This window comes from Rhagoletis pomonella, unplaced genomic scaffold (assembly GCF_013731165.1).
Source record: "Rhagoletis pomonella isolate Grant_MI unplaced genomic scaffold, Rhpom_1.0 Rhpom_scaffold_00001, whole genome shotgun sequence".
In the NCBI taxonomy this organism is placed as follows: Eukaryota; Metazoa; Arthropoda; class Insecta; order Diptera; family Tephritidae; genus Rhagoletis; species Rhagoletis pomonella.
Window position 1 is genome coordinate 35,047,682 of NW_023458555.1, and position 12,992 is coordinate 35,060,673.

The window sequence follows — 12,992 nt, forward strand, 5'->3', positions numbered from 1 at the left end:
GTATGAGTTTAAGCGAATTGATTAGCCAGTGACGGTGTTTCCAACATAGTCCTTTGTGCGAAACGATGCAAATAATATGGAAAATTTATTTTTTTGTATGGACGCGAAGTAGAAGTTTCTTATATTATTTATGTGTAGTATACTTAACAAATTAAGATGGATAAATAAATAATTTTCATATGCTGAATTTTTTTAGTCTATAATTTCTTATAATATAAAAGTATCTTACTGTATATACATGGAAATGTTATTTATTTGTTAAATACATGTAAAGTCTATAATTCAAAATGGATTCAGTAAAATGGCTTATGTATATGTATAATACATATTAGTTCTTTTAAACGTTGACTACTAAAGCCATTTATAAACCTTTCTCAAAAACAAATCTATCATTCGTATCCATCATTCGTTTAGTATTTCAGTACTAAACAAAAATTTACATAACTTTTGTTTTCCTTTCGCCAAATTGAAGGCACCTTCTCTGTAGAATGATTGTAAGTTTTGAAAACATATGTATACAATCAAATAAAAATAAAAGCCACAAAAAAAGTAAACTTAAAATTAGCCATTGCGCTTGCGACGCGAACTCAACAAGCTCATTAATATGCGCGACATTGCCAAGTTGCTCATCGGAAATGATTTCGTATGTAACTACACAACTTGCAATGAATGCGTCAGACGCAGACAGTAGGCACAAAATGTATTGTATCGAACATACATTCCTACGTACATATGTATGTACAAATGTATGCATACACAGTGCGTGATAGTGAAGAAGAAGTGCGATTATCATAAATTTTACTTTAGCATTTAAGATTATGTATTGTTCAGAGTTATTGGGTATTGAAGAAAAGTCCTTAAAGCTGTACGTCTTTTGTTTTTTTCATTACGCAAAATATTGCATGTATGTACATGCTATGCGTGCCGAAATATAGTGCTTATTAGGGTGCACCTTACGTATTTGAATATATGTACATATGTTCTCATTTTGGTGCTTAATTTGTATCAAAACCCTTTGTCCAAAAACATTACGAATCATTATCGGTTTTATGCGAAGCAAGTGTCCTAAATTGTGCATTAATTTGTGCGAGGCGGTTTGAAAAATATAACTGAGGATACTTGAAATTAGGTGTTCGATTATACGCACACTCACGGAAAAAAGTATATATGCAACAGTTTTTATTTCTTTCGCTATTTTTTTACGATAACAAAAAAATAAATAAAAATATAATTTCTAAACTCTAAAAAAAAACAATCGAACTTTTTTATCTGAATATTTAGAACATTTTTGGCTATGAATGACGCTCGATCTATAATTTTTTTTAGCAGTATAATACTTTTTTCAATTCCAAAAATGGATACGGTTTTTTTTTGTCAAAATATTGCATTTATACGAAAAATTACTTTTTTTGCTAGCTAAACTTGTTAACGCATAGTAGGAGTAGTATAAATTTATGATGAAAAACGATATAAGCTAACAGCGAATTGTTAGTGGAAACACGTTATAAAAATGCATATACAGTGAGCGTCAAAAATAAGTATACCCTGATGGTTTAACGATTTATTTATTTATATTTTCCAAACCAAATTTTTCTAATTTTTTCTATAAAAATACACATAGTTCTTGCTAGTTTTTGCACAAAGCTAGAAATTTGGATTTACATAGTTTTTGTTAGACGTAGATGTCATTTTGTCGCGTGGTGTACAACAGGTACACATACCTAGTACCAGAAATTCCTTTATTTTATTGAAAAACTCTGAAAATCACTATACTGAAAAAAAGATTTTTTTTTATGGCGTATTCAAAATATGTTCTTCAGAAGTTACAAGAGTTAAAAGTCGGAGTAGTAGAAAAGCGCCAAAAGGCGGTGACATTTTTTTTTGATTTTTTCTCGAAACGACTGTTTTAAAACTGCTGTACACGATATCTGAAGATCTACTGGACCGATTTAGCCGACATTTTTTGTCCCGTTCCCGTTCTTAATTTACAAATTTAATGAACTTAACATTTTAATAAAAATTTCCTCTTAATTTCTTCAAACCACTGCCATTTTCGCAAGAAATATTAAGATTTTTTCTTCACGAAACGCTATAGCTAGCTACTTCCTTTTTAAATAAGAAAAACACTTTTTTTTGTAATTTTCAGACAATGACCTATTGTGAAATCTTATACACAATACTGAAAAGAAGGGGCCAATGAATGACTCATATTTTCGCTATTTTATAAATATTTAATGGTGCTTTCGTTTCTTCCAAAATATGCAGTCTTTTGATAGCCCCTTTTCCTCTTCGTGTTCAATTCTAAAGGATAGGCAAACGGTTGTGTTCGTTTCTTAAAATGTCCCACTCTTCTAAGGCAAAAAAGGCACAGTCTTTGCCCTTTGAAGCTTTGCCAGGAGGAATAATTTATCAAAATTAGTATCCTTTACGAAATTCTTAAGGTTTTTGGTTCAAATAGCATAATTTTGAGGCCCTCCCTAATTTCGCACAGAACTAGTGATCCCTTGACCTCTTGTGTTTTGGGCGCTGATATTTATTTCTCCGATTAAAAAATAATCCCTATTATATGACTTGATTTTTTTCGATAATTTTTAATCGTTATTGTCTATATGATTTTTATTTTTTCGATCCATTTCAATCGTTATTATATGATTTTATCGGACAAATTCTGATCGTTATTTTGTGATTTTTATTTTTTTTATCATATTATTTTCAGGGTTAATTTTTTAGATCATAAAAGATTTTAATCGGTTATAAAAACGCTTATTCTGATCGAACAAATTTAGTAAAGATTAAAGATGATTTAAAAGAAATAAAAATCACATATTTAATAACGATTAAAAATTATTGAAGAAATAAAAATCACAAAATAACTATTAAATTATGATGTTTCTTATAAAAATAATAACGGTAATGGTGCGTGATTTCATTCCATTCTTAAGAATTATGAGTTGAAGTAAAAGTATAAAGCAACAAACAAATAGTTCGGCACATAAGGCACACCCTAATACATACATACTTGTTTTTTGTTTTCTTAAACCAATTGTTAAATGTTGTCAGTGATAAAATACAATGCAACTTGTCTGCGGGCAGCTTGCAAGATGAACCACAGTTTTACGAACTTCAATTATTGCTTTTTATGCGAAATTTACATTCATATTAAATTTGAAAATCCGTGATTGAGCGCTTAAAACGAAAATGAAACAACAACAGACATACATACATAAGTATTTAAATGTTAAATTGTTGTTTTCTTAGCGACAGACTGACAATAACGATACCGGCTTTTACGGACACGAGCTGGCTAATGAGTCAGTCAATATCAGCAAGTGGATTGTTTAGTTATTGTTGTTTGGAAAGATGAGAGCATGTGATAAATTGGCTAGTAGCTTGAAGTGCATTAGCATATTATAACAGCAGAATTCACTTTTTAAAGGTCAGTAGTAAAATCGGGCCATAAAAATAAAAAGCAACCGTTTGTGCATATATATACATACATACATACACATTTGTATAAATCTTACAATTAAATTTCATGTATTATTGCCATTTTATTCTCATACTTTTTTTTTTTACTTGGTCATTTTAAACCTTTGACACGCGAAGTCAACAAACACTTTCATTTATGCACATAGGTAGGTTCATATGTATGTAGCAGGGATGTTGCGAATATTTGCATTCGCATTCGTTATGCGAATTATTCGCATCATTTTACACATTCGCATTCGGCATTCCTATTCGCATCAAATGATACGAATGTTTTGCGAATGCGACTGTGTACATGGGCAGAGATTCCACTCTAATATTGTTGATAATATTGGCTCTAAGTCTGTCTAACCAGGGTGCGTACAATAACCGGCTTTTAGCTTCAGGCGCTAAACGGTTAAGTAGTATATCAAGCAACATTAATAGAAATAATTTTAGAATGTGGATTCATTAAAAAATGTGAAATTAAAAAAGCCCAATTGAAGGCCTGTCCTAAAGAAAAACGAGCTCATCTCGGTGAAAATACTGTCGATTGGTGGAAAACTAAACTACAATACGACAAATTGACATATCTGGCCCGCATATATTTAGGCGCTCCACCTGTCAGCGTTCCGGCCTTACCCCACGTCTCCACCTTCTACAGGATTGTGTTAAAAAAGTTGCGTTAAGTCAGAAACGTCAGGTGGATACCGCAAGTTTCCACTGTTAAACCATATCTGTCTTTCCGAATTTCTTACCGTCAGCTATAATTTCGTAGTTTGACAACTCAGTTTTCATTTTACTGCGCCATCTACATTGGGTACAGATTGATCTGATTGGCTTGATGCCATTTTGAAAGTGATATGTTAAGACAGCAAGTGGCCCACATGAGAAAACGGGACGAAGTTAAAACAGAAATTTGATAGATGTTGAGACACATAGTAGCAAATGGAGACGTGGGGTTATATAAGAGCCTCTAAGAAATCGCCTCTAAGAAATTGCCACATAGGAGAAAAGACAGCAAAATTACTTTTTTTGAAATAGTATAATATGCCCCTTTGAACATTGACTACTATGCTGTATGGTTAAACCCTCGTTAAATGTTCTAATAATTTACAAAAATTTTAAGTAATAAAAACTATGACTTAAGTTGCTTATAGCTTTTTTTTAATGTTATTCGTAGCATTCGCATTCGTACATTCGCATTCCGAAAATTCGCATTTGCATTCGCGTTCGTGAATGTGGAAAATATGAGATTCGAAACATCCCTAGTATGTACCATCTACATACATACATTCATGAAATATTTACGCTTGGCGGCAACATTAATTGCTTTTCACTCGACGATTTAAATCGTTGCGTTGTGGTTCGTCAAGCCGTTGTCTCTGCCTGCTGCTTTCCTCAAGCTTCTTAATGCAATTGCCCTCCAAGGTGCAACTACCGTGACAACTAAGACTACACTAAGAACTAGAAATGCTCGTAAATGTAGCAAATGTGTGCATGTCAGTCCATTCCAGTGGCGAAGAAAAACATCAAGAAACACGTAAATGAAAGATTTGCGGTTTGCGGGAGGGTGACCACAGGTAACCAACTAGGGGCATTCATGGCGTAAATACAAGTAGCAAGTCGACCTGGCAAAGTTTGGCATTCCAATTTGCCCCCCCCCCCCCCAGTTGGTCACAATGTGGGGGGCGGCCTTTCATGTTGGTATTTGTAAATAGTAGTCTGTAAAAGCGGTGAAAAAAGTTGTGCACGGAAATTTGTATATATGTGCATACCTACATGCATAGGTGTCAGAAGAATAGTAGTTGAGCCCACATTAGCCAAAGACATAGCAAAGAAAAATCGCATTATTTGGAGCGAAAATTTTTCTTTTACTTTCATTTACTTTTTATATCCAGTAAACGGCTTTTAATTACTTATGCTCCGCTTTCAGACACACCGAACACATAAGCCGTCAATTAAGTTTTCATCTACATATTTATTTTTTCATATACATTTAACTTCCCGCATAGCCCTACATACAGTAGCTGGCAAAATGAAGTTGTCAACGTAGAAGCAAGAAATACATTAAATTAAAAGGAATTCCTTATTCTTTTTGTATCCTATCCTTCGCCTGAAATGCCAGCTGTGGTTCCGAAACTAAATAGATGACAGGGTTTCTATTACAGTTAATTAAATAAAGGAGCTTATACGATAATACATATGTATATTGAATAAAAGCTTTTGGTACATAACACTAAAACAGCGCTCCGGAAAGCAGCATAAAGAAAAAGAAAAAACAAGCGAAAATTCCGGAAAGGGCACTTTAAAAATTGTATCTTATATTGATAAGCTTTGACTATTTACTTTTTTCAAATTAATTACCTATATACAGTGGGCGTCAAAAATTAGTATACCCTGACGTTTACCGATTTTGTTTATTAATATTTTCCATACGAAACTTTTTTTTATCTTCTTATAAAAACATATGGAAAATATTATAATATTTTGGCAGAAGTCTTAAAATTTAATAAATCTTATGATTCCGGTGGAAAACCGCATTTTTTTGATATTGCGCCGTAATGCATATATATATGCTAGTATACGTTACAAAAAGCGGTTAATTTTGAGCAATTTTTTTCGACGCTGCTGTGTATTTTGTTCCCTATAAAAACAAACCTCCCATGGAAAAAAAATTATTTACACCGTCAACAAAAAAATTGCCAAAAATCAACTTTATTTTGTGGCCACTTCCAACTTGCACTTATTGTACAAAAATTGTGCTACAAAACGGCATACATACTCAAAATCTTTCTAAGAAATCTAATTAAACAGCTTGATATTTTTTCGAAAGTTACTTGAATTTTTTTTAATATTGCACAGAGTTTGAAATTTCTTACCATCGCTGTCTTAACATTTTAATTTAATTTAATTGACAAGATAAATTAAATATTGCAATATGGGTATCAAATTAAAGAGGCTTAAGAATGTTTACTGTTGCAAATATGTTTGAAGCGGGTTGCCACCTATTTGAAAAATTTAATTCAGTTAAATATTGAATTAGTTCCCCTTTGCAGAAAGTGCGCGATATTTAGACTCGAGTTATAGGACTATAAATTAAATTTTCATGAGAAAGTCTATACTTTACCTACTTTATAAGTACCTTCGAAAATGTATTAACTATAATAACTAACACCCACATTTGTTGAAAATCTCACATCATAAGCTCTTTAAATCTATTTCGTTTTGTATTTTTTTGGAATGAGGCCATAAGTGTTTTGGGAGAGAGTAATAACGCAAAAATACTTTTAAGGCGCAGCGAAGCACGCCGGGTATTTGCTAGTATTAAATAAAGAAAAGAAAAATAGCCCATGTGTGAATGTATGTACTTAAATAAAGTAGGCGCCAATGACAAATCCATCTGCGAATATTGTCATACCATCATCTTACAAAGATAGAATATGTACTTCGAGGGCAACAACATTAGCATACAAAAGCAACAAAAAAGTATGCTGAGCATACATTTTCCTCTATCTACAGCTTTGTGTACATTTTTTAAGTATATCTATGTAGTGTTGTAGGTATACTAAAAGTCTAATTAAGTCTGTTCTAACATCTAAAATACCATAAAATTCAATTATTAATTTATAGTTATTTATATTTTCTTTGTGTTTTTGTTTGCCCACTTAGTTAACCACTTCAAAATTCCATAAGCTACCCCGCCAACATACAAACGAATAGCCGTCACCGTGGCTAAGGGAAATCGAAATTCGTACACCTCCACACCAACAGTTGCCATCAGCAGCAAAAACCGTAAAATGGCATCTACCGGCGATATTTGGCTACAATGGTTCTCCTGCTGTTTCCATCAACCGCAATCACCGTCACGACGACGTCATCAACGCCTGCGCATCGATCGCTCGATGATCGGTAATCCCACAAATTTCGTACACACTGGACATATCGGTTCTGCCGACGTAGAATTATCGACAAATCATCTGAATGCGTTGCAAACGCAAATGCAAAGCAAAGGTGGCTACGAAATGAATTCGATACGATTGCAGGTGAGTGAAGCGGAATGGGTGATGGACTTAATAAATGTATGTACGTACACTTGCGGTCAGCTAATTAAGCCAGCAACATTTTCATAAATTTTGGCTATTTTTCTTTTGTTTATTTAATGTTTATTATTTTTTCATAAAAGTCTAGCTGATTATATAACAAACACCACTTAAATCCACATTTCAAACTTCGTGCAAAAAATATAAAAAAATCTGCCAAGTTTCATTAATAGTAGATAGTTTACCTTGACAACTGCAATTATTATATGATTTTATTATATTTTAAGACGTCCACCAAATATTTCGGAAAAATATTAAGCTCGCTTAGAGGTGGACCGATTTGAAAATACCTTGAAAAATGGAGTTTTTTATGAATAAAAATAGTTTCGTGAAGAACTTTTTGAAAAAAGTCCCCTCAGATGGCAAAACAGATAAGGATTAAAAAATCTCTATAAAAATATTTTCGAAATATTTTGGTGGACGTCTTAAAATATAATAGATTTCATAATTCCAATGGAAAAACGTTTTCGATTTTTTTTTTGTATGGAAGGTGATGCAGTCTAATGTACATACATACATGCCTAGACATCTACAAGCATATTAATTATTTTTTAATCTGTTTTTTCCTACAGGCCTGCTGATGCTAATGGACGCTGCCGAAGCTTCTCATTCACTTGCGGCACAATACCCTTAGCTTGGGGTTTACGAACATCACTGAAACAGAAGGATATTAGACCAATCAGCGCAGTGCAATCATTTGAATCTCACGTATACTTCATAGCTACTTAAAAGCAGTTAAAATAGTATGCCCGCAATGATTTATGTTACGAGTAATCAATTAAAATTTGTATATTTTCGCAAATTGTTTGTAAGTAATGTAAGACTTTGGAAAACAAAATTGTATTTGAGTATTTAAATCATTTAACTTAACTACTGCCTTGTGAATTTGAGCGAATACTGTATACTTAGCTACAGATGTGTATACACACATGCATATATGTATTATTTGGTAATTGCACAAAAGGCGGTATTAAGTGGCATGTGTACTATGCAGTAGTCTGAGGTGAGCGAGTACATAGAAAAATGCAAAACATTTGAAAATTTTTTCAATAAAATTTTTTGTTCATTTTTCTTTCATCTTAACAAATTGACTATATACGAATACTTTTATAAAAAAAGATAATAAAAGATATATACAAGTTTTTGCAATGTTTGTAAAAAAATATATATGTATGTACTAATATAAATTCTTTTTAAAGTATGTAAGTGGAGTATATAAGAGATTATGTACATATGTGCCTTTATTTTTAAATCAAATCCTTTTTTTTTAATTTTTTGAGCGGAGATACATATGTAATTTTGAGCACTAATTCTTATACCTTTGGAACAATTTTTTCGTTTATGCAAGCAATTCATTAAGAATTTCGAATAACCCAAAGCAAATCGAAATGTATTTATAATTTAAGGTTATGTTAATTGAACATTTTATTTTGCACTAATTTGTGTACTTAACATTTTAGAACTTACTGCATTTTTTTTTGTGTTTTTTTTTTTCGAATACAGTTGCAGCAAATCTGTACATGAGGTCGCGGATTCAGTTTCTTTAACGCACATTTTGCGTTATTTTTTTAACTACATAAATGCATAGCATTTTGAATTTTTTTTTGATAGAGCCAAAACTTTAAATGAATTGAACTGAAAGCATTTCTTTTAACTTTTATACAAACACACATACACTTAATAGAGAGGATAACAAAAATAACTACAACAAATATGAAAATATCTAATTGAGTTAACTGAAGTTGATGTTGAACTTGAAAAAATAATGCATTTAAACGCACAATCAATTATACAGAAATCGTAGTGAATACCGTTAAGAGCAGTGCATCTGCATGAATTTTCATGTGTGCATTTATTTGCTACGACAAATAACTATTTATACCTATATATTTATTATGAGCTAATAACACTTTTAAAAACAAAGTAAACAAATAAACAAAATACGTATTAACTTTAGTTTAGTTTTGTCTCGCGGAAAATTGTGTAAGCATTTAAAATGATTTAAAAAAAAAAAAACTTGATGGTAAAAAATTAGTAAATATGTAAACATTACATTGTATAAGTTTGCAAATTAAAAAATGAGACCACAAGATAAATGTATGTAAGTAAAAAAATCTCCGAATAATTTACATCTAAAAAAATAACTCCCATAAGGGAGTGCAGTTTAAGAATCGATTATGAATTGTTTGGACTCGAAAGTATGCAATAAAAAATGTATATCTTAATGAATGCTAATAAACCGATTTATTAGAATTTGAAAAAAAACACGTCTTTATTTTTTGCTTTTCTTATTCTCAATCCTTAGAAAAGCTAAAAAGGTACTTTTCGTTAGTTAAAACTCCCTAAAAAATGACAGAAGCAGTATAACCCTATCTATCTGCAATGAAACGAAGCCATTCATTGGCGGGAGCTGGTGCAGGTGGTGATGGTTTCTCAGCGAATGCCGTTAATTGTCTGTAAAGCGTCGTCGAATACAGTAGTTGTTGTTTTTAGCCCTGAATCGTCTCCTTCAGCTCTGAACTGAATTGCCAATTGCTATTGTGTGCACAGCGAAAAAAGCGGCTGTCAAAAGTGACGTGATTTATCCCACCAACAGGGCCTTGTTAAGTTCAGGTAGTAAAGATGGTTCCCGATAATTTCGTGGGGAAAAGGGTTCATTGTAGTAAAAAACGAAGCTAGTGAGGGCAAATAGCCGTTTACTTCGAGCATATGTCATCAATGCCATCATCTGCGCATGAAGTCAGAGGATTGCCAGACCCAAGAAAGTGCTATTACGAAGAGGGCGGTTTAGAAGGAGATGGGTGTTAGTTGACCTGCACGATCCTCTCATAGAGGACGGTTGCCGTTAAGGCCCTGAGTTATCTCAGGAATGACGAGAAGTCATCGATAAGATGAGAACCCAAAGACCGCAAGTGTGGTATGAGTTCCTCGCCAATAAATAAATTCTATCATTAGTTTGTTTATTGGAATGAAATTCGCCTATTTGAAACAGCAATAAATACACATATCTGTACACTACATTTCTTTATTTATTAGTTTCATTATGTCCAGTGCATGCTTATACAAGCAAGTATCCAATTAAAATCGTAACAATACCGAAAGTTTTTGCAAACTACACATTTCACATTTGCACATTGTCCAACACGACGAACTCTTTGTTTGCAATACAGTAGTCGTACATACACACATACATAAACATACAATATTATTTATTCATTTGTTGTTTACTCATTATTGTCACTGCCACTGCCACTTCCACTGGCACTACCAGCGCCCCCGTCAGGCTTACTGCCACCTTCTTCACCGCCGCTACCGCTGCCGCTGCCACTGGCACTGCCACTACCCTCGCTGTCGCTGCCGCTACCGCTGCCGCCACCACTACCCTTGCGGCTCGCCTGCTCCCGCTCCTCATCCGATTCGCTGTCAGAGTCACGCAACGCTTTTACCGATTTGGACTTGTCAGTCTTCTTGCTGCGACGCCCCTCGAAGTCAGAGCCATCGTCCTCATCTGACGAGTAAATGGCCGAACCCTTTTGCTCGGATGTAATCGATGGCGCGGCACCACCACCACCACCACTCCCCTTCTTATACTTATTCTTAATAGCGCTGAGCGAAATGGCATTTTCATCGTCGCTGCCTTCGTCGTGTTGATACGATGAATTAGCGCCACTATGTGCATCGTGTGCACCACCTTTCTTTTTCTTCGGCTGCGGCTTTGATTGTGTGCGCATGGCTTGACGCAGTTTTTCTTCTTCCTTTTTGAGATTGAACTTACGATCGGTGGTTGGATCTTTGCCAACTTGTGTGAGAATTTTAATACCGCTGGTCTTTTGCGAACGATCGGCCAAGGACATTGTCATTTTCTTGTGTGTAAATGATTCGGTTGAGTGCGGTCGGAAGGTGAGTTTAGTACGGAAGACCGCCTGGCCTTGCAAACCTGTACCCTGGCGGATGAACATGTGATTGTGATCGCCATGTAATGGCTGTCGATAAACATCAAAAGTTTCATTGCCCAGGTGCAAAGTCATGCTACCGTCTGACCAGCGCACAAAACGCGCATTTGATTCTTTCACCATGTCTCCGTTGTTGGCCATATATTCCCGCCAACGTATGGTGTTACTCACTTTCAATTTGATACGCTGGCGACCTTCTTCGTCCATGGTTTCTTCCTCGTCAATTTCATCTTCGTACGTTTCTGTGTCAAAAGGACGCGTATCAACCGAAAGAAAGTTGGGAAGCTTAACGAAATGTATTTCCTTGCCCAAATCCGTTACAATGCGCGGAATTTCTACATCGATTCGGGTTTCGGGTATTGGTTCAGGTTCGTCCTCCTTCTGCTGCGGCTCCACAACACGGGCTGGACTTCTTGAACGAGAACGCGAACGTGATGAGCGAGAACGTGATCGAGAGCGTGAACCCGATGCTGAGCGACGTGAGCCACTGCGTGTGCTTGATTTAGACTTGGAGCGTGAGCGTGTGCGCGAACGGCTCTTGCGTGAAGCTACATCGGATTTTTGACCCTCATCCTCGGATAAACTAATATCATCGGCATCGCCAAAAATATCAGTTGCGTCAATCTTTTGCGATTGCTGAAAGTGAAAAAAGCGAATTTAAAACAACAAAATAATAATATGGAATTTCAACTCAAACCTCTTCGTTTTCGCTGTCTGAATCAATTATGCGTGCCTTTTTTGCCTTTGCGACGGCACCACCATCACTTTCTTCACCACTACCTCGTTTTTGCTGACCACCTTCAGTCTCGGACTCACTTGAGGCAGCTGCTTTACGCTTCTTACGGGCACCAAAATCGCTACCAGATTCCGAACCACTGGCCGGCTTGGCAGATTTGCGGGATACTGGTGTACCCGATTTTGACCGTGAGCCGGAATGAGAACGCGATCGAGAACGTGATCTTGAACCACTCCTAGAACGGGAACGTGAACGTGAACCTGAACCTGATCCAGAACGGGAAGAGCCCCCAGATTTGGAACGAGGTGTGCCAGAACGTGAGCGATGACTTTGACTACGAGAACGTGAGCGTGAATTAGCACGATCATCAATCTGCAAATTAGGTGATTGCGAACGTGTATCCTCATCGTTGGGCGTTTGATTGGCCGGTGTAGTAGCATTGGGTTTTGAAGAAGATTCTTGGGCTATGGGCGATGGGCCACGGCTGGCGACAGGCGTTTGATCAAGACTTGCTGTTGGTGATGCATTGCGGCTGGCGACAGGCGTATGTTCACTTCCTACTGGTGACGGTTCTCGACTTGCTGCTGGTGATTGTTCTCGACTTCCGGCAATTGAATGTGGGCGGCTCGCCGCGCGCGATTTTGAGCGGCTTGCCGCGCGTGATTGTGAGCGGCTCGCTGCGCGCGATTGTGAGCGGCTTGCTGCGCGTGATTGTGAGCGGCTCGGCGCACGCGA

At 35.6% G+C, this 12,992-nt stretch overlaps 2 protein-coding genes across 2 annotated transcripts; one reads left to right on the top strand and one right to left on the bottom strand.

Annotated features, from left to right (window-relative positions):
• Positions 1-7,111: 7,111 nt before the first annotated feature.
• Positions 7,112-9,602, top strand: LOC118743499 (CDC42 small effector protein homolog). Its single transcript, XM_036476225.1, has 2 exons — positions 7,112-7,511; positions 8,141-9,602. The coding sequence occupies exons 1-2, from the start codon at positions 7,266-7,268 to the stop codon at positions 8,147-8,149; spliced, it is 255 nt and encodes an 84-aa protein (XP_036332118.1). The 5' UTR covers positions 7,112-7,265; the 3' UTR covers positions 8,150-9,602.
• Positions 9,603-10,567: 965 nt separating this feature from the next.
• LOC118744932 (another transcription unit protein) lies at positions 10,568-12,992 on the bottom strand (the record flags this gene model as incomplete). Its single annotated transcript, XM_036478412.1, has 2 exons — positions 10,568-12,157; positions 12,219-12,992. Coding segments are annotated over 2 exons (2,139 nt in total), but the record flags the coding sequence as incomplete, so codon positions are not given.